We start from the raw sequence: 21,947 nt of genomic DNA, 5'->3' as shown, positions 1-21,947 counted from the left end.
GGTTTCAGATATTACTTGCTGTCGGGCTCACCAGTCTGCGAATCCGACTGGCACAAGATTGTCAAGTCGTCGAGCGTGGCGGCAGCGGCAGCCGCGGCGGCTGGCAACAGCGGCGCGCCTGTAAGGAAAGGTAAGGTCGGCAGGCCTCGAAGGAGCCGTGAATGAGGTGGCAACCCGGTCGGTCGCCCGAAGAAGGTGCAACCTTCTCCGCAGCCGACGCCTCCCGTCGTCGTACCCTCGCCTCAGGTCGATGTCGTGGACGTCGCCGTCGGAATGGATCCTTATTCGCCGCCTCCGCCGGGTCATCAGCATTACCACCATTATCATCACCATCATCACCACCATCATCAGATGGCACTTGCGCATCCGAGTCTGGCGGCCCAGCAATCGCACCTGCAGGCGTCCGGCTATCAAGACTGGTCGCCCTGGACTCAGGATACCTGCGATTAAAACTCTTGCATCGCAGCAGAATCGAATCCCAAAGGGCGTCGCGATGAAGAAGAAGCCTACCCTATGCGTTGCGAGTCCGGGCTTTCTAGGAGAATCGCGTCTACATAGCCGTCTCTTGGGACCGCCGTCGGTGACTCTATCAATCGAGTGTCTACGTATACTTGGCGCCGTGATATTGAACGCGTTTGAACATGCCACGGCAGCCAAACGTTTCCGAACATGATACCGTGATGTTAAATATACAATAATCGAACTTGCCGCGGATATACCGAGCGATCTTTGCGCTCTGACGATGTTGGCGTCGAGTGTATACCAACTTTTGATACGGATGCTGATAATTTCTGACACTGGCTCAATGAATATCTTTAAACTTGGATTATTCCAAGTCGCGAATACTTCAAAACTTGACGCGGACGTCGTTTCGATATTGTAATATATATTTGATTTTTTTCTCCAAATACTGATGAATTGACGAAACTTCTTTAAACATTTTTAATGTTGCAGTATTAATATTGCAACATCTAAGATTCATATAATGCTATTAAATTCAATTATCAATTTGGACACCACTTTTTGAGTAATAAAAAATATATTTCGTATATATCCGGGATAGGTTAAAACACTCGATACCTCGTTACAGAAGCACTACCATCACGCAAATCCGCTGGTTTTCTTAATAATAATCTTTGCTCAATTGTAAAGAATCGAAGAAAGTTTAAAGCACTACTCATCGTGTATGTACCATCAGCCACAGCCGTATAGCGACGTCAATTGTCTTGTTTAAAACCTTTTACAGTCATCGTGTTGCGATAATCTCGACAAATGATGTGGAATGTAGAATTCGTTGAATGGACGCATGCACTCTTTCACGCCTTTGTGAAATATATCGAAATAGCTTTTTCTATGGATACCATCATTCTCAAAGTAATTGCCAGATTATTCTGATGTCAAGAGTCTGCTTTGTTTTATTTCGGAATGATTAAGAGAGTATTTTTAATTTATACCATTTTATATCTGATATGCCATTTTAGTTGTCTTGCAATAGGGCATTCAATTTTTTATTCTCACTACTTTGAAGGCAATACGCATCCCTAGAATAGCATCGCGTACTAAATCCGACATGTGCGATCGACGAGGATCTAATCACGCGAGAAAGACAGATGGCAATCGGAAGAGAAAGAGAGAGAGAGAGAGAGAGATAATTTGACGGAAATCGAACAAGAGAAACGACGATGGTGCGCAAGTTCTGTGTGAACCCTTAGAAAATTATTTTTCTTTCAAAATCATCATTCCCGTCGATCCGCCGCTACGCTTCGTAAACTCATTAGGCGGCCCTTGTTCCCGCCATCGTTAATTGAGTGTCGAGGTGAAACGAACGACACGAAATTATCATTCGAATCCTTCTTGTTAGGCATCAGCGTCACTTTGCCTGTTTCTATCTTGCTTTCTCTCTCTCTCTCTCTCTCTCTCTCTCTCTCTCTCTCTCTCTCTCTCTCTCTCTCTCTCTCTCTCTCTCTCTTTATCTATCTATATCTCCTTTCTTTTTCTGTTTCGCTCGCGTTTCCGTTCTCTGTTTCTTTTTCGAGAAGTCGTCATTTTAAGTAACATAATCAACTAAGTCTATTGTAAAAGAGATGAAATTCGTTCCTTGCTGCAACAAAGTGTCGGTTTCCGACACATCCGGATCAAATTTATTGTATAAGTGTAATCGTAAAGTGCATTACGATGTGTTACATGTAGGGTGGAAAACAATCGATGTTGTTCTCGAGGAGAGAACAAAGCTCAATTGTCACGAAGAATATTTCTCGCGTCATTTAATTAAGTCTATGTTGATACATTGATCGTTAAAGTTGGTCGATACGCAGGTACATACGAACAGAAATATTTGCTGATAACACCATTATAACTTTCTTGAAAAAAGAATATCAAATCTTCGTCGAGTTTAATTTAAAATTCATTTTTGTTGCAATCTTTCGTTTTCTTGGCGATCTTTAATTCATTTGCGAATTTGTTTGAAGAGGGATCATACGTTACTGGCAAAGGCGGATGTTAACAACAACTATGTACACTGTTGCACGTTAGGAATACAACTCGCGACAAGCAAAAAATGACCGATGTAACGCATCGAAGCCCAAAGTACGAAGGATTCACAAGCGATGAATTTCGACGCGAAATATTATATATATCACAAAAGCATGAAGTTGACTGTTACTCTTTTTGTTCGTTAAATATTCTCGTTTTAATTAATGATCTCGCACGCGTCACGAAGAATGCCAATTAAGAATCCTTTACATCCTTGGAGAAAGTTCACCGAGACTTGTCGCGGGTAAATGTGCCGCGTAAATTAAGCCGCAAAATATCGTACGCCGATAAATTTTTCCGAATGAAAACGACATGCTTGAGAATCGTGTGACATTATGGATTCATACTCTAACGAAGCGCTCGGATTGCGGTAAGAACAATCACTAGTCGACGCCGCCAAGGATGAAAATCTGATTTCTGTCTAACATGACTCTGTGGGCAGCGACACTGACGAATGAGAAAGTGAGAGAGAAAAGTGGTGTATACAGAAGTGTACAATGTAGGTTGAATGAGGAGTCGCGCTGGATGGATTATGTCAAGGATGCACAAACTTTTTCGGCATCGACTCGGATAAATCAACATTATATTTGTAACAGATTTTTATCTGTGGATGTGCATGGATAGTGCTTAATAAGAAAAGAAAATAATTTGCGCCATCTTATTTTTAAAGTTCTCTCTCCCTTCTTTCTCTTTCTCTTTCTCTCGCATAAGTTCTATTATGTAATTAGGGAATATATTTTTATTCTCTCTCTTCAGATCGAGTTTAATTTGTCATTTATTTTCCTTTTATATTGGCTCGAGCCGACAACACCAGATTCGGTCCGAAGTTTGTGCATCATTGAATTGTGTAATTTAATCTTGTATATATATAAGGTACATTTTGTATATTGTTAAAAGTTTGTGTGATATAAATGGTTATGTATTTACTATCGAGCGCGAACGGCGAACGGGGCTTCCGCGCAATTATTCTACGGGCGATTAGCCGACGTGCGCAACGTGCCATGTGGTTTTTCGTGGTCCCGCATCGCCAAGTACGTCGCGTGCAGTGGCACGGTCCTCCTTTTGTCACGCTGACGACGGTAGAATGCGGAAGATAGTTTAAGATCATCGGCCCCCACTCTCATCAATTTTATTCAACGCTCAATAATCGCGTCGTCAAATTATTTTGTCCCGAATATAATATAAACACGTTAAAATTTCATATCCTGCATTTTCATTTGTTCTATGTTTCATTGGCACATAATCTCACATTTCAAACTAAAAAAATATAATATAATATTTTACATTCGCGACCGCGAATTCTCGAAACTTACTCGTCATCAAATAATTCTCGAATCATTCGTAACTTGGAAATACTTGAATCGCCCATCTAATATCATTTGATCTCCGGGAGATCGAATCGTAATGACACGAATCGCACTGCGTATCGTACTTGGCACTCGGCGGGGCTACGGAAATGGAGCGGAGCACAGGATGTCCCTCTGGCCGAGAATGGCACGCGCGCGGACCGCAGAGCCGGTCCAAAGCGCGCGTCTAGTTAATTTTGTTATTTCATTTATCTCGGACTCTTCGTACTCGGGACCCGACATCTGTATGTGGTTTCGCGGCCTCTTGTAAAATACAATTACACATGAAACACACCATACACGTTTATTAATTAATAAAAAAAATCACAAGTTTTTAGAAAACGTGTCCTCGTATGATCGGCATCGTTGATTTCTCCCTCTCATTTCTGCCAAAATCCCGGACCTCTTTTAAGTTATATTCGAACGTATATCATTATTAAGAAATATTAAAAAATATAGACTCGTGTATATAGCGTACAAGTTCTATTCGTCTAACGATGATTACATGGTAAGTAGAGAGGGAGTGAAATCGATTATTTCAATTAGCATTCCATCGAGGAAATCGATGTAAAAGCTATTTCTTATCTCAGTCAGTCGGCGTGGGGCTGAATTAATTCGAATGATTTGAATGTTTCGTCAGCGGCGAGCGGGGCCGGTTTTCAGTCAACTTCCCGGCAAATGTGCGCGCCGCCCGACATTCTCCAGTCAGGATAGGTATTTAACGGATGTACACGTGTCCGACCATATTGCGTTTGTGTCGTTCGATAAATAGGTGGCTAAGCAACTCCAACGGAAACCCGTGTTAATTAACGTTGAGTTTCAGGACTGATTTACGTGGCGTCTAATTAGCGGGCCTGCCGGCGACGTAGTAGGCATTTTGATTGGCCACACCGCGAATAGAACGCGGACCGATTGGCCTTGCCGGTGTGTCGTATCGATTGTTTTCGTTTCTTCTCCTCCTCCTCCTCCTCCTCCTCCTCCTCCTTTCGCGCCGTTATTCTCTTTTTGTTCGTTCTTAAAAATAAAGGCCGAATAGATGCGCTAAAGCGTGCTTCCGAAACCGAGAGTGCATCTAAAACGAAATGCAACCCGATCATGAACATAAAATGACATAGAATGGCATTGTGTAATAAATATATACTTGTATATGAAATAGAATATATACATACTAAATATTTATAAGTAAATAGAGAATAAAAAGTACAAAGATATCATTTTTCAGAATTTGTAAAAACCAATTTCTCTCATTATATATATAGAAAAAGAGAGAGCGTTTGGATCGCGTAATTTTTTCAACGGTGAATAGAATTGTAAGATGGTTCGTTACACGAGAGTGAAAGAAAAAGGAAACTCTTCTCGTTAATTAAACCGCGTGCAACCATCGCGTTCTAATCCTTTATTTGCTGGCTGTCTTACGTTTACAAGCGTATCAATTAAATCCAGAATCAAACAAGCGCGTTACCAATATACGCGCGCTCGTTAAACTTATAGATCTATCATACTGACGTAATTCATTAAACTCTTTAGGTCGCTGCTTTTTTTTTCAATACAGGCACGTCATTATTGCACGAATCATTGCGAATAATTGCGAAAGGGTAAATAAAAACTTTTTACACGACGAAAATTCTCATAGATACTAATTCCGATGCAGAAAGATAATAGATACACACGTATATCCATACACATACACAGATTCTCACAATGCGATCTTGGGTATGAACGGCGATGCATTTCGAAACGTCAAGCGTGTGCAGTTTCTTGAAGTTTTGCAGCAATTAACAGTCGACGGCGAATAACAAACTGATTTAATTAATTGCATAACTGCGAGCAGAGGCGGTCCCCTCCCTCTTTCCTCCCCCCTTCCTTTTCTATCTCTCCCCACACTTCTAATCGAAGCGGGTACATATTGTTGCACCCGTTGCGCTCTACCCCTCAGCAGCCCCATCGGCAATTAATTATAGCATTCCAGGTTAGCCCGGGAATTAATTACGTCCAGAAGTTGGACGCTGGCGAGGGATCGTTAGAAATCGTCCTTCGTTAGAGTTAGGCGGGCATAGGTCCAGGTAATTATTGATAGTCTCTCCCGGTCCCTTTCATTGTGCCGATAACGGGACGAACTTGGAAGCTCCATATCCGCACTCCATATATTCCGGATGTATTTTCGAGCGAGAAAACGTGGAATTACGAATGCGCCGCTGGATCTTTCAATCGTGCTGTCAAAAATTGTAAAAAAAATTATTATTCACAAAAATGGAGAACGATTCCGCTTAAGACGCGCGATTCTAGCAAGAGATTGGATCGCAAGTAAAATGCAACGATCGCGGTAATATTCTTTCACAAACGCGGATGAAAGCCTCTATTAATGATAACACTCGTTGACATGATTTTACCGGTGAGAATCGTCGGGGAAACAAAAAGGATCGTTAGCGCTCGCGACACGCGTTTTACGGCGCGTAAATACGGGCATATGTGTTTCGAGCAAAGTTCACCAAGTATTTCTCGACAGTAACATGTAACTAAACCCGCGTAGAGAGAATTTTTAAAATGTACCATCGACCCATTGGAGACAGAAGCGAGTAATTGCATTGTTAAGGAATTTCTAATCTTTTTAAAGTACCTATTTCATATTAATCAATAATCATTCATCTCAGACAATATAAGGTCGACGAAGAAAGAATGATTCAAATGCACGGATATCCCATTGATTAACGTGTCGATGGAAAAGCAACGCGATTATTATTGTCTCGTCACGTTACGCGACTGTAAGACTCGCACATTACCAAATTTCTTCTTTACAGCGCGTGTGACAGATGCGGCGGGATGGAAAGATAAAAAGAAAAAAAGGGAGAGATGTATCCGGAGAGAGACGGACACGAGGGGTTACGCGAAGGGGGATCGGTTGACACACTGGCGAGGCAATTATTATTGTGAGTGGTTGGCGACGGAGACCCAATGATATTTTATTTAAGAAACAATCGGGTAATAGCTCGCTTCAAGGGAGGATAAGATAACGCCGCGCGTGATAGATAGAAGAGACCGCTCGGGGAAAAGTTGTAGCGCGATAGAGAACGAGTTACGCGAGAAAAGGGAATTACAGAGGAGGAGGAGGAGGAGGAGGAGGAGGAGAAGGAAGAGCAGAGCAGCAGGAGGATGGGAAGCGGAGAGGTGGACAAGTAGAGCCGGCGCGGGAGAAACGGGAAGGAAAGATGAGGGGGAGGTAAAAGGTGAACTTTGAGACGGGCTGGTATCAGGGTAGCTCTACATTAGCGAATTACCGCAGATCCCTCGACGGTGAACAATAAATACAGGGTAATCCGGAAATATTGTTCAAAGGATTCGATAAATTCCAAAGAAATCAGTAAACCGTGCTATATACAATATATATATATATATTATATATAAAGAGAAAGTGAGAGAGAGAGAGAGAGAGAGAGAGAGAGTAAAACGGGCTAAAATAATATCATTTTTGAAGGAATGAATTTTGATCCTTTATTAAATCTAATCTTATTTAAACAGTTTTCAAAAAGGCGTTACTAAAGTGACATTTTTACAGTACATCTCGAAATTATAGCAAGCGCTTCATTCAATTACACATTGATAGAAAGAAACGAATTATTTTTATAGTAATTTTTGTACATACCTGAAGAATTGTACTACTGATTACGTCCTAACAGAATCTTGGTGATTTCAAAATCGATACGCGTGCCCAATCGCGCTTAATGCACGTTGCGCCCTCGTCAGGAATACCGAGAGACAACTTGGAATTTACTTGAGAAGAAAAGTGAATTGTGGCGTCATCTAGCAGCGAAGAGATAGAAATAACTTCAATCTATATGTCGCTCCACAATGTGTAAAGACTGGCATTGAATCCTGTATAATCTGTGAAAAATAACAAATATTCTCAAGTAAGAAATATTCACAGTCCTTTATTAGATAAAGAGTATGGCAAACGATAGTCATTGCATGTACTTCGTCAAACGGAAAAAACGTTTCTGTCGCATGACGGTGGGCGAGGGCAAAAATTATTGCGGCGAGCATCGGCAGAACATCGCCGACTCCGACGATACTGGTGACGGGAGAATAAAATGTCCGCTGGATCCCACGCAGTAAGTATTCGTTAATCGAGAAATGGTGAAAGAGATCGCGATCTAATTAACGTGTCACTTTCCAGCACGTGTTACCGATCGAAGTTGACGAAGCATTTGGGCGTGTGCAACGCCAAGAGAAATTTGGACGCGCAACCTGCGTTTATAGTCAAGGGTATCAACTTGGACGAGGAGACTATAGTGGCGCCACCGCACGTACCGTTGTCTCAGCTCGATGAATCTGTGTTGGAAACGGTGATAAGAAAGATCCATTCTGCCTATGGTAAAATTATTTCAAAATTATCATGGAGGGAATTATAAAATGTTCAATAATATAATATATTTAATATTACTTCTATTATTGCTTTTTATTCAGACAAGCTACCAAATTTTTCTCAAGCGATACTACAGCACGACGTGCTGAATAACAAATTGAAGGAGGAGACATGCGGGAATAACGTTAGAAAACACTTGCTCCAAAACGCATCTCTACTTGGACATTTGGAGCAAGCTGGTCTCGTGCAGGACAATACTTGTTTCATTGAATTTGGGGCGGGAAAAGGTACATCTTCATTCAGATAAACTTTTTTACTATCTCGGATTTCTGATATTTAAAAAAAGAATTATATTTTTTTTTTTTCTCTCTCGAACGATTCGAATAAATAAATCGTTCGCGTTGTAGCATTACTAAACGAAATTATATTTTAGCTTTATTAACATACTGGCTGGGGCAGATCATAAAAGACAAATCCAACTCTTGCCTTTTACTAGTCGATCGTTCGAGTCATCGGCACAAGAGCGACAATAAACTTAGGAAGGAAGAGAATCGTCTCGTAATAAGAAGGATGCGCGCCGATATTGCCGATTTGCAATTGAACAAGATCTTGGAAATCCAGACAATCGAATATAAAGTCGGAATAGCGAAACATCTCTGTGGGACAGCCACTGGTATACAACATATAGTATTTCTTCATTTCGCACAAGTTTCCATTTTCGCATATTCTCTCTAATCGATGACGTCGTATTTGCAGACTTGGCGATACGTTGCTTGGCGAAGTCGATAAACAACGAGCCTAAGGTCAATGTTCGCGGCTTAGTCCTCGCATTTTGCTGCCACCACAAATGCGAGTATTCGTCTTACGTAGGCAGAGAATACCTGCGACAATGTGACTTCACCGTAAATGAGTTCTCGGTTTTATGTAGCATAGTTAGTTGGGCAACCTGTGCTCCCCGTTTAAAAAATAATGTTAAACCGCAACACGATTCCACCGTCCGATACAACGGACAGGATAACGTCAGCTGGTCTTCAAAATTGGACGAACGCGAACTTATCGGACGCAAGGCTAAGACGCTGCTGAATTGGGGTCGTTTATCATTTCTGCAAAGTATTGGCTTTCAGGCCGAGCTAATTTATTATACCACCACTGAAGTTTCGCCAGAAAATATGTGTATTGTAGCTACTCGAAAATCATGATCGTCGCGATCGCAACATTTATCGTTAACGTAATCTCAATCTTTTCAATTTTCATTTCTAATATTTCTATTTATTATTTCCTCGTCAGCAATAAATACCTGCCTTTTTTATATAATTTATATCTTTTCCGACTCATTAATAATACTACTGCTGTCATCTGTCTCTGATGGCACCTATTTCATCTTTGATCGTGACCTCGATCGGTGGAATAGGCTGTAAACTTACCGATTCGATCTACGATAGTGAATGACACGAGGACACCGAGTCTCTCTCCGGAGTAGTACGCAAGACGCAAATAACTTCCCCCACTCGATAGGTTGCCCCGCCCAATACGAGTGATCTAACGCTGTTCAAACATTCCAAATTCCAACGCACAAGAGCGACGCGCAAGTAGCTGGATGCTTTTCACATCTTGCTTGTGTAAAATATTATTATATTACCAAGTGGAGAATAAATATCGACGACGCGACAGGCGAAAGAAAAGAAACATCCTTAGGTACGTATGAGTTTCACGCTATACGCACGTAATTTCCGTCAACTCGACGTAACTCGCGTGCTTCTCTCGTGACCTATTTCACGTGCTCGTGTATATACTTACGTACGTTTGCGATGGTAACGATAGCGATAATTAATCGCTCATTGATTCGTGAAATAGTAACGCGTCTTTCCCGCGTGGCACGCCAAGCCACGCCTGCAGGGGTGCGACGTCGAGTGACGGGTCTCCTTCTTGCTGCACTGAATCCTTCTTTCTGACTCCCTTCTTTCTGTTTTTCAGAGAGTGTTAACATTGTGACATGTCCATTCTAGACGAGCGCGAAGATTATCTGAAGAATCCGTACTTCAAGGGACACGAGTACGGTGACTTCACGCCGTTCTACATCACGATAGCCCTCTGCGCTACTTTGGGTGGAGCCCTGTTCATTCTGAACATCGTGTTTTGCTGGTGCTCACGGCACCGAGAATATTGGCAAGATCGCCACACCGGTGAGTCAGGAATCCCTGTATCCGAAACTTGTCTTATATTATTATTACGGATTTATGCTTATTCTTATGGATGCATGCAACTCTCATATAATGTTTTCTTATTCTTTAATAGCATATTGTCCTATTGAAATTTAGGAAATAGGTGGATCCAGCCTCTATGGACTGTATTGCCACACAAAACACCGCCGCTTGATCTAAGCGAACTAGAACACGGTCGTATCAAGTATCCGCAAGTGAGGCACGAAATCATCCAATATCACGATTCAGAGTCTCAAGGAGGCATACCAGAGTCGCAAGTGTACCTAGAGATGCAAAAACGCGAGAGTGAGATCTAAAATAGCTAATAGCACCAATTAGTGATCAGTGTGGTATTGGAAAGCAGTAGTGACGGAAATACTCACGCTTCAGAATACGTATAAAGTGAAGAGTTTAATTGACTCCAATAGAATCTAATTAGCTCTTTGCACTCAGTTAATTCCATTAAGCCTTTGACCTGATTATCATTCATTAATGCTCTCGCTATCAGTTTATCACCATAGACGCATTGCTCTGCTTTTACACGTATATTAGAATTAATATTTTTATTTTTTACAAGATAATTTATCATCGAAAGAATATCGACTCCTAAGATATCTGTAAGCTATTTTAATAGTTGCACTTAGTTGCAAACAACTGAATAAGTAATCTCAAGCAGCATAGATAATTTCTTGCAATGGGCTTGCACGTTTTCTGGCCTGCCTCGGCCTGCCTGACCCTCTTCGTAGTTTGCATCATAATCGTGCTTCTGAAATATGGCGCACGTTTCTGCAAACTACGACACGAACCATTGCCATCTGATCAGGAATGGGAAGGTAAAACGTATTCTAGAAAATTGTCCGCTTCCGTATAAACGAATAGCATTGTCCCAAAAAAGTTGCGTCTAAAGATCTTTTATTTTTTAACAAAAATTACAAATAGCTAATAAATTACTGTCGATTAGAATCTTCGCTACCATATAAATTGGCATGGATATCATCAATCATTTTCAAAATTTTCATAACTATCCTTTTTCTTTCTGGGATACACATCTCATATATATTATATAGAGACAGTATTAGTCATATAAAAACGACACAATCCGTCCATTTACTACACTTTTTTTTTTTTTAAATATATATTAATATGTAGACATATGAACGTGTATGTCCTCGGAAATCAGTGTAATACGATTGTTCGAGAAGGAATTTTTATATATAAAACCAATCTAATTATTTTTATCTCTATACTAAGACGTCATTATGAGAGAAAATTAATTTTATATCTGTCCAAATCTCTCTCTTTTGATGTCATTTGATATATCTTTATTCGAAATGATATAATAATATCGATATAATCTCAAGTACTTTTGTAATTTTTGTATTAATACATTTACAAATAAAAAATATAATGAAAATCTTTCCATCTCCATACCGTTTCGTAAAAATTGATTGTTCCAATTCGGATTAATGCACAATTTGAGAATAGACTCACTCTCTTGTATATATAATATTTTACTTTTATTGACAACATTGGATTTTTGTTACATGTGTAATGTTGTTACACAATTATTTCAATAAGTAAGTAGATGCATTATACAATTTTTATAGTAGTTTTTAAAGAAAATTACCGACTTTACGTGGAGAGAGAGCTACGATACATCTTATTCAGAACTGTCCATCAAAACATGGTTGAATGACCGAATAAACTCAAAGTAATGAAACCGCGCGAAACAAATACATTCAACATTTATCTTTATCTCTCTCTCTCTCTCTAAATTGCAAAACATTTGCAATCTGTACAACGAATCGGTACTTTTTGAAAATGTACGATCGAATTTATTTATTCTTTTTGTATTAACAAAATATGTAAAAAAAACTTATGCGATTGTAGAAACCAATAGAAATGGCTAAAAAATTCTATTACAATTTTTATAGAAAATTTACACTAACGAGATTAAACCATCAACAAGATCGACGATTATGAAACTCAACGATCCGTAATAGAACAGCAATTCATGTGCTCTAATGGCTTTAATTCTAACGAATAAAATTCTGAACGATTCTCTTATCATAATATCTAGAATATCTAAGAATTGTTCTAAAAAAAGGTGCACGCAGATGGTAAAAGATTATCTTGGAAGAAATTTAGAAAGGAATCTTTTCTTCTGTAAGATTTTAAATAATTTAAAATGAAAATTATACAGTTTAAATTGTAATAAATCGAGCTTTCTCCTTGCAGTCTCGATACACAGATATCGATATATGGAATTTAATTTACGAAACTTTATCATCCTTGAGAAACATCTATTTCGAAATTTCTTCAAGAACAGATATTTATCGCTAGCGTGCACCTTTTCTGAAACGTCCTGTATAATTTTATCGAAGGATCTGAAAAATTAGTCTCTAGATTTTTACTGATTCGTATCTCCTATCATGCTATGTTACAATGCGATTAAAACATGAAGAGCTTCCCGTGAGCTCCACACAGAGAAGTCAAGCACGAGACTCGTTACACCTGTTCTATATACTAAGAGACAATTACATTATGCATTTAAACTTTTCAAAATTGCTACATTTCGTACAATCATACAGGATTCTACGAGAAATGAAAAGGATGATATCGTATTTTGTAAAAAATGTAGATCACATATTTTTCGCAGAACGGTTTCGGATACCAAAAAATGCTTTTGTACAAAATTGCTTAAATGATGTCTCATATCATCATAAAATATGCGTATGTAATTAGCGCTTATCGTGAAACAGATGCAACGTTCATATTTCAGAAACATTTAATGTTTTCAACCGGCATATACGAGTCCACTTCTGGCCATCATGCGTATTTTAAAATATGAGATAGCCTTATCGTTCACCAGATCGCAGTTTTGCTCTTTTGCGAATCGTAGCTCCGACTTTCGAGTAATTTGAGTTGGAAATATCATTCCAACTTGAATGTGGAACTGAATCTACCAGTTGAAGAATTAACGAGGACAGTAATTAGAGAAGACAGAGTGTCTATTCCCTGGGAAAACCAGGAATTCTCAGAGAATTTTTTACTTTGAAAAATCAGGAAACTTTCTGGATGAAATTTCATTGAGGTTCGGAGAATTTTGTCAAAAATGTTTCTTTGATAATTTTGCCTTTATATCGCAAATAGTTGGCAATTTATTGATCGATCAAATCAGCACAATCAGTGCAACAATACGGTGTTATATACACATTCGTGTACGAGCGTGAGTTTACAGTACACAATTCATTGTAATTTTTATTTCATTACATAATTGAAAATGAGAGAATGAAAATGTAATGCAAATACTTGCATTAAAATGCTTATAAAGAGTATTCTTTTTGATATCTTATCAAATTCGAAACTTAAGTGGCTCTACATTTTGCTTTCGTGATCATATGAATAGAAAGAACATTAAAAAGTGCGCACAAAATAAATAAATTTATTTCAAAAACTATATTTAAAAATTCTCTAATTTTACTGGATTTCGGAATAAAAATATCTGAAAAATCGGGGAAATCTCAGGAAATTTTTTTACAAGATTTGAATAGACACCCTGAAAAAACAGATAATTTTATCTTAGTTATCAATAGATTCGCTTTACGCGTAATGATGATATGCTGTAATACGAGAGCTAAAACTAGGCGCTTGTTAACGACGCGTGCGCTAGTCCACGTACGGCGTCTATAAATTTTTTAATTTTTATTTTCTGGAGATCTCTTTATCTCTTTTTTTTTCCTTTAACTAATTTTTAATTCGAGATATTCATAAAATAGAGTTAAAATCAAATCTTCATCGTAGAAATTTACGAAGGAGACACTAGGAAAAAACATGATATTTGCAAAATATTATAGGAAAAACAATTTCTTCTCGCGCATCACTATACTCTACGTACTTTTTTTAAAGCACGTCGCACACGGATCGCACACACGTGCAGTATCAAACGCACCAACAGCTTAACTTCCTCTCACCGACGAGCCTTTGTATACATCTAGACTTAAAAACAAATACAATCTTGTAGGGAGGGAAAAGGGATTTGATTTTCGTGGTGTCGAAAAGATATCCAGCGATCTCTCTTTCTCGCACGCGCGTGCGTGCGTACTTGACGAGACAACGAGACGAGTTATTTTAGTTTGATTTTCATGCTCATTCGCTTGCGAGTTTCCATGTTGCCAGTAATCACTTGATACATTATTATAACGTTAACTGCGAATATTAACATCGGAAATGACGACAGTGTCCTGTCAAGAAGGGCGCGGAGGATTCCGGGAAAATTCATTAAGCTCGCGCGAACATTCTCTGTGATATATATTTCAATATATATATATATTTCCATTTTACTCTCGTTCAATTCTCTCGACAATTGTTATTTTGATGCGATTCTTTTGATCTCAAGTCTGTTTTGATTTTAGAATTTTTGATCCGCCGTTTTAATCGTGGAACATTCCACACAGGATGGATTGCCATTGAGTTTCTCGCGCATCCACACGAATCCTCATTTAAATTTGCGAACCTTCGCGACGATGTAATATTTCCGGAATATCTCGCGCGTGTTATATGATACAAGACACAATTACTTTGAACACCGAACATTGTATATTTATGTGACAATCGAATGAAAGCTGTTTATGACAAATATTGTACATGATTTTAAGTTTATCAGCAGCTAAGCCAAAGAGGGGAGGGGGGGTTACTGCTGTTTTTCGTGTATTAAACAATAATAATATTAATATTAATATTAATAATAATCATTGTGGGAAGACGGGAGAACAGCTTTGGCAGATGATTTTATCTTCTGCGAATCTCCAAAATGGCGACTGCTTCTAGTCGAGGAGCTTTATGGTGTGCTTTACACTCGTTAATCGAACAATCAATGATGTACATTTTGCAAGAATATACTGAAGAAGCCAATATAAGAAGTCTTATAGATTTCTCTGAATTTGAAAACTATGAGAAAATAATCGCGTCATCCAAGTAATTCTTGAATTCACGGTAGTTCAATTGCCTAATGCATCACTACGTGTATCGACGAGTAAACCATATTTATTTCATGTTTTCGTCATCTCGAACATGTTATACATATCGGTTCCCAATCGATTCCTCGGTTGATTGCGCGGCTTAACCGTCCAAGATCTTGCGTCCAATGTCCATTTTTAGAAAAACCTTTATGCGATCAATAACTCTATCTACGAGGGAACTTGTCGCAAATTGTGTCAATGGGTTAAATATAAAAGTTTTTACTCGAGTGTAAAATATAATTTTTTTTTTAAATAAATGGATTTTTTCAAACTGCATCATGAAAAACCAGAAACATACAATAGCACAATGCGATCCTGGACAAGTTGATAACCTCCGAGATATCGTCGAGAACAGACGTGATTACCGAGACGTGCGCACTATTCCGAATTATTAACAGCAATTAACTTGTATAATTAACCAACGGCAGAGCGCACCCTGAAAGAGGTTGCAGCAGCATAGCACGCGTCACTGCATCTGAAATGCATGATTCCCTAGGCAGTAAATGTAATAAACGCGCTTCGATTAGTAATTGTCGCGATCCAATTTGTGCTCTGCCTCGCAATCAATTGATAATTATCGAGAAAAGTATCAATTGATATAAGGTATCGAGAAAAAGAGAGGGTAAAAAGGGGATCGAAGAGATGAGAGTGCGCTTTCGTTGCCCAATTAGAGAAGATGATTAAAAGTTGGCGGATGATTACTGCTTGCCCGATTTCTTGTTCGATCGCTCACCTGGAAAAAAAAAGAAACAAAAAATTGCACTTACTTCAATTTTTTTCGCGCTACAAGTCAAGGAACATTAGAAAATTGATCGGTCGAACGAATGACAAACCTTTGGTGGATTTTTTAGTATTGGTCTCCGGTTTACACCTCTTGGTAAGCCGTCGCGACTTTTCGCAGGATGTGTCACTGTTCGTTTTCAGAGTATCGGTTCTCGTCATCATTTGATTCACGCATCCACTCCACGTACCTTTCTCGTATCGGCATGCTACAGTCAACAATCGATGAGAAAACACTCAGTATGCCCATGCGCTTTCTACAGATATAATGTAAATAATGTGCAGCATTAATGTCGCGACTCACCTTTCTTGCACTTTTTCTGAATAATCTTGGTCTGCTCACAGGACTTGTCGCCTTTCTTGAGGTTCAGTGTGCGCGACCGCAAATTAGTATTCGAGTCGCATTCCGACCATTGACCCTTTACGTATCTGCACGACGAGGAGCTGCCGGATGCTGCGTCAGCAGATGCGAAACGTCAATAGAAACAATTGAACGTAACGTCGATCAAGCGAATATACAATATATAGAGAAAGAGAGACTTTTGAAGATGATAGGGAATGACTTAATTATGCTGTTTGTATATGTGTGCAATATATACATATCGACAGTCTGTGTTCGATTATCTTCGATCAAATAATTGCAATTTTATCGGAGGAGTAACGGATTAATTTCAGAAAGAAGCACTCACTTCGCTCTTTAGTACCGCGTTCTGTCCGTACAAGAACCTCCTCGAGAGGCTTGTCATCCTCGTCCCATAGATCAGCTTCCGCTCGCGCGATCATCAAAATCATCGACAAACTGATGGCCACGAGAGCCAAACTCCAATACAGCTTCATTCTGTGGGGAAAAAGCGAAAAGCTTCGTTATATTCCACAATTAAAGCCGTTTCAAATACCATATAACGGAGATGTGGTTTGTAATGCTAAAAGCCAATTATCTTAAGACCGATAGATATTTCTTGTATAATAAACACGTATAGATTAATGCAAAATTATATAAAATTATATACGATAGAGATATACACATAAATATGCAGACTTTTCAAGTTGGAGAATAAGCGTGCTTTGCTTGTCTTGTGTTATCTTTTTAAACGTTTCTGCGCCTCAAGACGGAATGCGTAATCCGAGTATCATCCTGAATTTGATAATTCAGTGATAGCGACGACCGCACAGTATTCCCCTTGAGCTTGATCAACAAATCGAGCATTGTGTCAAAGTAACGATGACAGAATCTTACGATAAATTCTTCGTAGCGAAGCGCTTTGCTTTTTATATATATGCACTTTTTATTTCTTCAATATTCTGAAATCTCCCTTTTACATTTGAAACTTCAAGTTGATGTTAATTAAAATAAAAAAAGTTAGAGATTAATAATATTAATATAATAAATTATATAATAAATAATAATAAAATAAAGAAAGATTTAGTATTGTAATTATTTTATACAATTGAAAGATACACGGTGTGAAATGTATAATATTTCGGATGAATAAGTTATAAGTTTATTAGTAGCATTCAAACTTTGAAGTATTGTTATCGGAATCTCTGCAAACACGGAAATGCAGACAAAAGATTGATAAAATGAGAACAACGGTTATTAGTAGACTGGGGGGAACGAAGAGATAAAAATTTAAATGCGATATATTCGCAATGGCGAATTCTATATATAGATTCTAATAGAATTATATTTTTATTCTTTTCGCGCCATTTGGGGAGACATTTTCTTCGCAGCAATGTCATCCCCATCGCATGATTGGATTTAATTGAATTCTTTGCGGTTCTCTAATATGAGCTACTTATTATCATCGCGGGGTAGATCCGGAGGAGATAATCGCAATGGATCTTAATGAGAACGGAGCGCATTGCTCCGAAAAGTTTAATAACTCGGCGCGTTAATGAACATCACAGTTGAGATTCTGTGAATTTAATATCGAGAGACATCATGACACCTTTTGTCGTTCATTCGTCGATTCTCTCTACCGTGAAACGTGACGTATCTCTTTAATAAAGATTAACGAATTTTTTTTTTCTTTCGTTGTCACGATTTGCTGTAACGTTGCAAAGTCTATAATGATATCCCAAAATTTGAGATTTAGTCAAAATTTTATTTCAAACAACGCAAATCCGACGAAAGAATAGCTATCTGTCATCAGCGCTATCCAACTTGCTCGGAAGCTGAGGATTGATTTATCGGAGGGTGCGCGGCGATACGTACGCATAAACGATTGACTCAAGGTCTTTCCTTTGATTGATGCCATCGTTTTGCATACGAGTCGCCTCCAACGATGACAAATTCGAGCAATCACCAAACTAATACCACGAAACTAATTAATCACCAACAATCGTTGCAATATGAGTATCGCGCGGGAAGAATTTGGTGACCGACACTTCTGTGGCAGTGATAAATTATTCTCTGTATATCATCGAATATAAGCCATGAATAAGCAGTAGCATAATTTAGATCGCTCCACCAAATCCGAGAAACGTCATTCGAGATTCAAAGGCGATTCGACGACTTGGAGACCAGAACGAGTCGCACATTTCAGAACTTCTCAGAGCCCTCAAAGCTCCGACTCGAAAATTTGAATCAGAAGATCGAGACGTAAATGTAATTCAAAGATCCTAGGAGATACAAAAATATAAAAATATTAAATTCAAGGATACATGTGGATGTGGCGGAAGGAAGAGATGAAAAATATCTATTAAAATGCGAAAAATCTCTCCAAAAGTCTGATACAACAATTCGTTCGGTGACGTACCTACATTTCACGTCCTTACAATCATTCTCTCCATTAGTCGACATTGAAACAATCAGCGCCCGTCAGTAATCTTGACGGACCACACGGGTATCGCCGGTCAGTTCTCCTCCCCTCGCAAATCTCCGCTCATGTTCAAACAATTCGCAGGGAAAATCGTTCAATTCGCGCACGTATGGATTGACGGAATTGACAAAATTATCGTCACATCAGAAACGCCGGACGCGAATGAGACGAGCGAGCGGACGTTGCCTTGTTCAAGTTTGCCGTCGAACCTATTGTCGGCTCAACAACGTCGCGATGTGGGTGAGCGAAAGAGAGAAAGAAAATGAGAAAGAGAGAAAGTAAGAAGAGACGGAGAGCGAGAGAGATATCGGCGAGCAAAGCAGATAATATGTCGTCGAATATAGACCGGCGGGGACTTGCGGTCAACATATCCCAGAGAGTAAAGGGACGTTGCCCGATGTCCAGATATACGTTCGCGGCGAGAGTTGAAATATGCTCGACTTACGAGTTGAGCGTTCTTATTTTTTTTTTTTTTTTCAATTGCCACGAAAAAATGAAATTTTTATTTCAATAGATTTTTAACTGAGAAGAGAACAAATATATCGCAAATATATTATGAAAACTGAGAAACAAAACATCAAGATAAACACGAATCCGAGATAAACACGAAACGTCAGAATCTTCTATTCTTAGTGCATTCGTGATTGATAAACGCGAGTAATTAATTAACCGTCCGCGGAAAAAGATACAAATAAAATAAAATGTTCAGGTCCAAGTAACGTATGCCTAATAATGTATCGTGTATTATACTAAAAGTATGAAAACAGAGAACGTAAATTATCCATAATAAAAAAATTAATTCGTAGATAAAGCACGAAGGCTTGTTGCTCGCGAGATATCAGACTAAAAGGCGGACAGCATGAATTAAACGCGAAACAAGCGCTTTTCAGAAGCGTGATTTACGTTACCCCTTTATTACTGTCATTTAAGACATATGCTAAATATGTAGCTCTCGTCTCTCGGAGAGAAAAAGAGAGGGAAAGAGATAGAGCAATAATAAATTCTCAAACTGATAAATTTTTCGCTCGTCAAAAATTCTGCTGGTATAAAATTTTAATTTCTCCAACATACGCGCAGGGTATACGTTCTTTCGGATTTCAATCTCTGAAACTTTGATGCGACTATATTGCTCCTACAATATTCTCCTTGTAAAAGTTTAAAACTTTAGTACCTTGGAAAACATTGACTGCTTTTAAACTCGCGTAGATATTTTTATATATTTATTTACGTATTATATATACAAATATGTAAAATACTGATTTATCATTATAACAAAAGTTGGCCTATTCTAAATCAACGCTAGAATGGAAATATCGCGTCGTGAGAGAAATTGTTTTGTTCTTTTTCGCTACATTGATAATTCTATTAACAGAAAATGGTACAAAAGAATATTTTTCGCCATACGTTTCACAGAGACTATTCGTTATCTATTCTACAACTCGTCAATGAAGACTCTTTTTATTTATCTTCTACGATTATAGAGTAAAAGAAGGATAGAATCAACATATTCTCAGTAAGCTGCGCACAAGGAAATAGGAATAAGATCCTAGAAGATGAGAAACTAGACGTCGCCTAGAAACAAGCTCTATCTTTCAGCCTCAACGCGCTGCTATTACGCTCGCGCAACTTAACGCGCGTATAAATAGCTCGAAAATGAGGGGTTAAAAGGTTACGGTGTGTCTGTGTTGCAGTCTTAAAAAACTTGTGTGTCGTTTTATAGACCTACGCGCTGGCCACGCAGCTGTAGAAAGTAACGAGGGCAAATTAGTCATCATTTTGCTCGGACGCTCGCGCGTAATCGGGATGAATTGCCGTCTGAAACGCGAAGAAAATCACCGAGATATGTAAAAACTTTTATTTATACTGAAAAAAAAAAAGAAGAACATGAAAGACATGTACGCCAGAATTTTAAGTGAAGAATAGAACTTTCGTCATTTGCGCATCGCTAAAAACTCGCCACACATATATACAACAGCTCCCCATCAAGTTCTTCAGTTACCCCTTATAATCAAATCAGTACCTCCGTATAGAATAAAACAACAACTCATCAGTTCTTTCTTCTTATCAGTCTTTTCGTACAAACTTTTTTGCTCATTTCTATCTACTTTTAAGTGTTTTTTTAATTATACAGAATTTTTAGACAACCGCGTATAAAAGATTCTTAGAGATTTAGGAAAAAGATGATGCGCGCTTCTATTTCAGATTAAACCCTAAAGACAGCAAAGAGCGTGAAGAGTCGGATAGAGGATGATAAAGAGCGAGAGAGCGCGCGGGGGGCGCGAACGGAAGAAGCATCGATCGTCGTTGCGTCGCAGACGAGCGCACACGGTGGAAAAGCCGCTTTTAGTTGTGTGGTCCCGGAGCGGTCTCGCGCACCGCGGGAAAGCGCTGGACCAGCAGCGAAGCGCAAAAAACTCTCCACATCACGTCGGAAGAGAGAGATTCAGGGGCGGGTCTCTGCTCCGCTTCGCTCCGTTCGCTCGCTCGCTCGCTCGCTCGCTTGCTCGTTCGCGGAAAATCGATCAGCAGCGCCGGGCGGCGGCGTCGGAGTCGGCGTCGGCATTCTGGTTCTCTTCCTCTCTCTCCCTTTCGTCCTCGCGAGAGACTCACCTGCCACGGGGATGCCAAACAGCGGGCCAAGCTCGATCAGCTTCCAGGCGCACTTCCGGCTAGTTCCGTAGTTGCGCGGCAACACGTAGTCGTGGATACACTCAAGATGCTGCGTAGGATGGGATATGTTCCGTGATGATGATGCGACTGCGTGATCGGCGCGTCGTACGAAGAAAGGACGTTTCGTGTGCCTCTTCTCAACGTTGCGTTGCCGTCGACTGCTGCTACGTGTTGCTGCCCGCCACTGGCACTACTGCCGCCGACCGGAGTCATCC

General features: G+C 39.3%; 5 protein-coding genes and 1 long non-coding RNA gene across 8 annotated transcripts in view; 4 read left to right on the top strand and 2 right to left on the bottom strand.

Annotated features, from left to right (window-relative positions):
* LOC138936956 (uncharacterized) overlaps window positions 1-5,030 on the top strand; it is an 86,797-nt gene extending 81,767 nt beyond the window's left edge. For both annotated transcript variants that reach the window (XM_070302769.1, XM_070302770.1), the window contains exon 5: window positions 9-5,030. In XM_070302769.1, the coding sequence (XP_070158870.1) occupies window positions 9-165 (157 nt within the window). In that variant the 3' untranslated portion in view covers window positions 166-5,030. The remainder of the gene's footprint in view (window positions 1-8) is intronic.
* On the bottom strand, window positions 4,850-8,141 carry LOC138936963 (uncharacterized). 2 transcript variants are annotated; one of them, XR_011447449.1, is made up of 4 exons: window positions 7,848-8,141; window positions 7,519-7,757; window positions 5,579-6,091; window positions 4,850-4,950 (listed from the first exon to the last, which is right to left on the bottom strand). It is a non-coding gene; the product is annotated as an uncharacterized lncRNA (long non-coding RNA). The 2 variants fall into 2 exon arrangements; XR_011447448.1 differs by lacking the exon at window positions 4,850-4,950 and having other exon boundaries at window positions 5,097-6,091.
* LOC138936955 (tRNA:m(4)X modification enzyme TRM13 homolog) lies at window positions 7,681-9,460 on the top strand. The gene is made up of 5 exons (XM_070302768.1): window positions 7,681-7,984; window positions 8,050-8,246; window positions 8,340-8,525; window positions 8,672-8,911; window positions 8,995-9,460. Exons 1-5 carry the CDS (start codon window positions 7,821-7,823, stop codon window positions 9,435-9,437), a joined length of 1,230 nt encoding a protein of 409 aa, XP_070158869.1. The 5' UTR covers window positions 7,681-7,820; the 3' UTR covers window positions 9,438-9,460.
* Window positions 9,461-9,841: 381 nt separating this feature from the next.
* Wrm1 (wurmchen 1) lies at window positions 9,842-10,756 on the top strand. Its single transcript, XM_070302773.1, has 3 exons — window positions 9,842-9,933; window positions 10,213-10,421; window positions 10,557-10,756. Exons 2-3 carry the CDS (start codon window positions 10,232-10,234, stop codon window positions 10,754-10,756), a joined length of 390 nt encoding a protein of 129 aa, XP_070158874.1. The 5' UTR covers window positions 9,842-9,933; window positions 10,213-10,231.
* Window positions 10,757-11,123: 367 nt separating this feature from the next.
* Window positions 11,124-11,819, top strand: Wrm2 (wurmchen 2). The gene has a single exon (XM_070302776.1). The coding sequence runs from the start codon at window positions 11,134-11,136 to the stop codon at window positions 11,308-11,310; it is 177 nt and encodes a 58-aa protein (XP_070158877.1). The 5' UTR covers window positions 11,124-11,133; the 3' UTR covers window positions 11,311-11,819.
* Window positions 11,820-11,934: 115 nt separating this feature from the next.
* On the bottom strand, window positions 11,935-21,907 carry LOC138936958 (uncharacterized). Its single transcript, XM_070302772.1, has 5 exons — window positions 21,673-21,907; window positions 16,930-17,078; window positions 16,545-16,694; window positions 16,294-16,449; window positions 11,935-16,193 (listed from the first exon to the last, which is right to left on the bottom strand). The coding sequence occupies exons 2-5, from the start codon at window positions 17,075-17,077 to the stop codon at window positions 16,159-16,161; spliced, it is 489 nt and encodes a 162-aa protein (XP_070158873.1). The 5' UTR covers window position 17,078; window positions 21,673-21,907; the 3' UTR covers window positions 11,935-16,158.
* Between the last annotated feature and the right edge of the window lie 40 nt (window positions 21,908-21,947).

The sequence above is a fragment of the Polyergus mexicanus genome, unplaced genomic scaffold, assembly GCF_030449975.1.
Source record: "Polyergus mexicanus isolate NDT 795.1 unplaced genomic scaffold, iyPolMexi1.0 SCAF_10, whole genome shotgun sequence".
NCBI lineage: Eukaryota > Metazoa > Arthropoda > Insecta > Hymenoptera > Formicidae > Polyergus > Polyergus mexicanus.
Note: the sequence above shows the minus strand (reverse complement) of the source record. Positions and strands in the feature narration are given on the sequence as shown.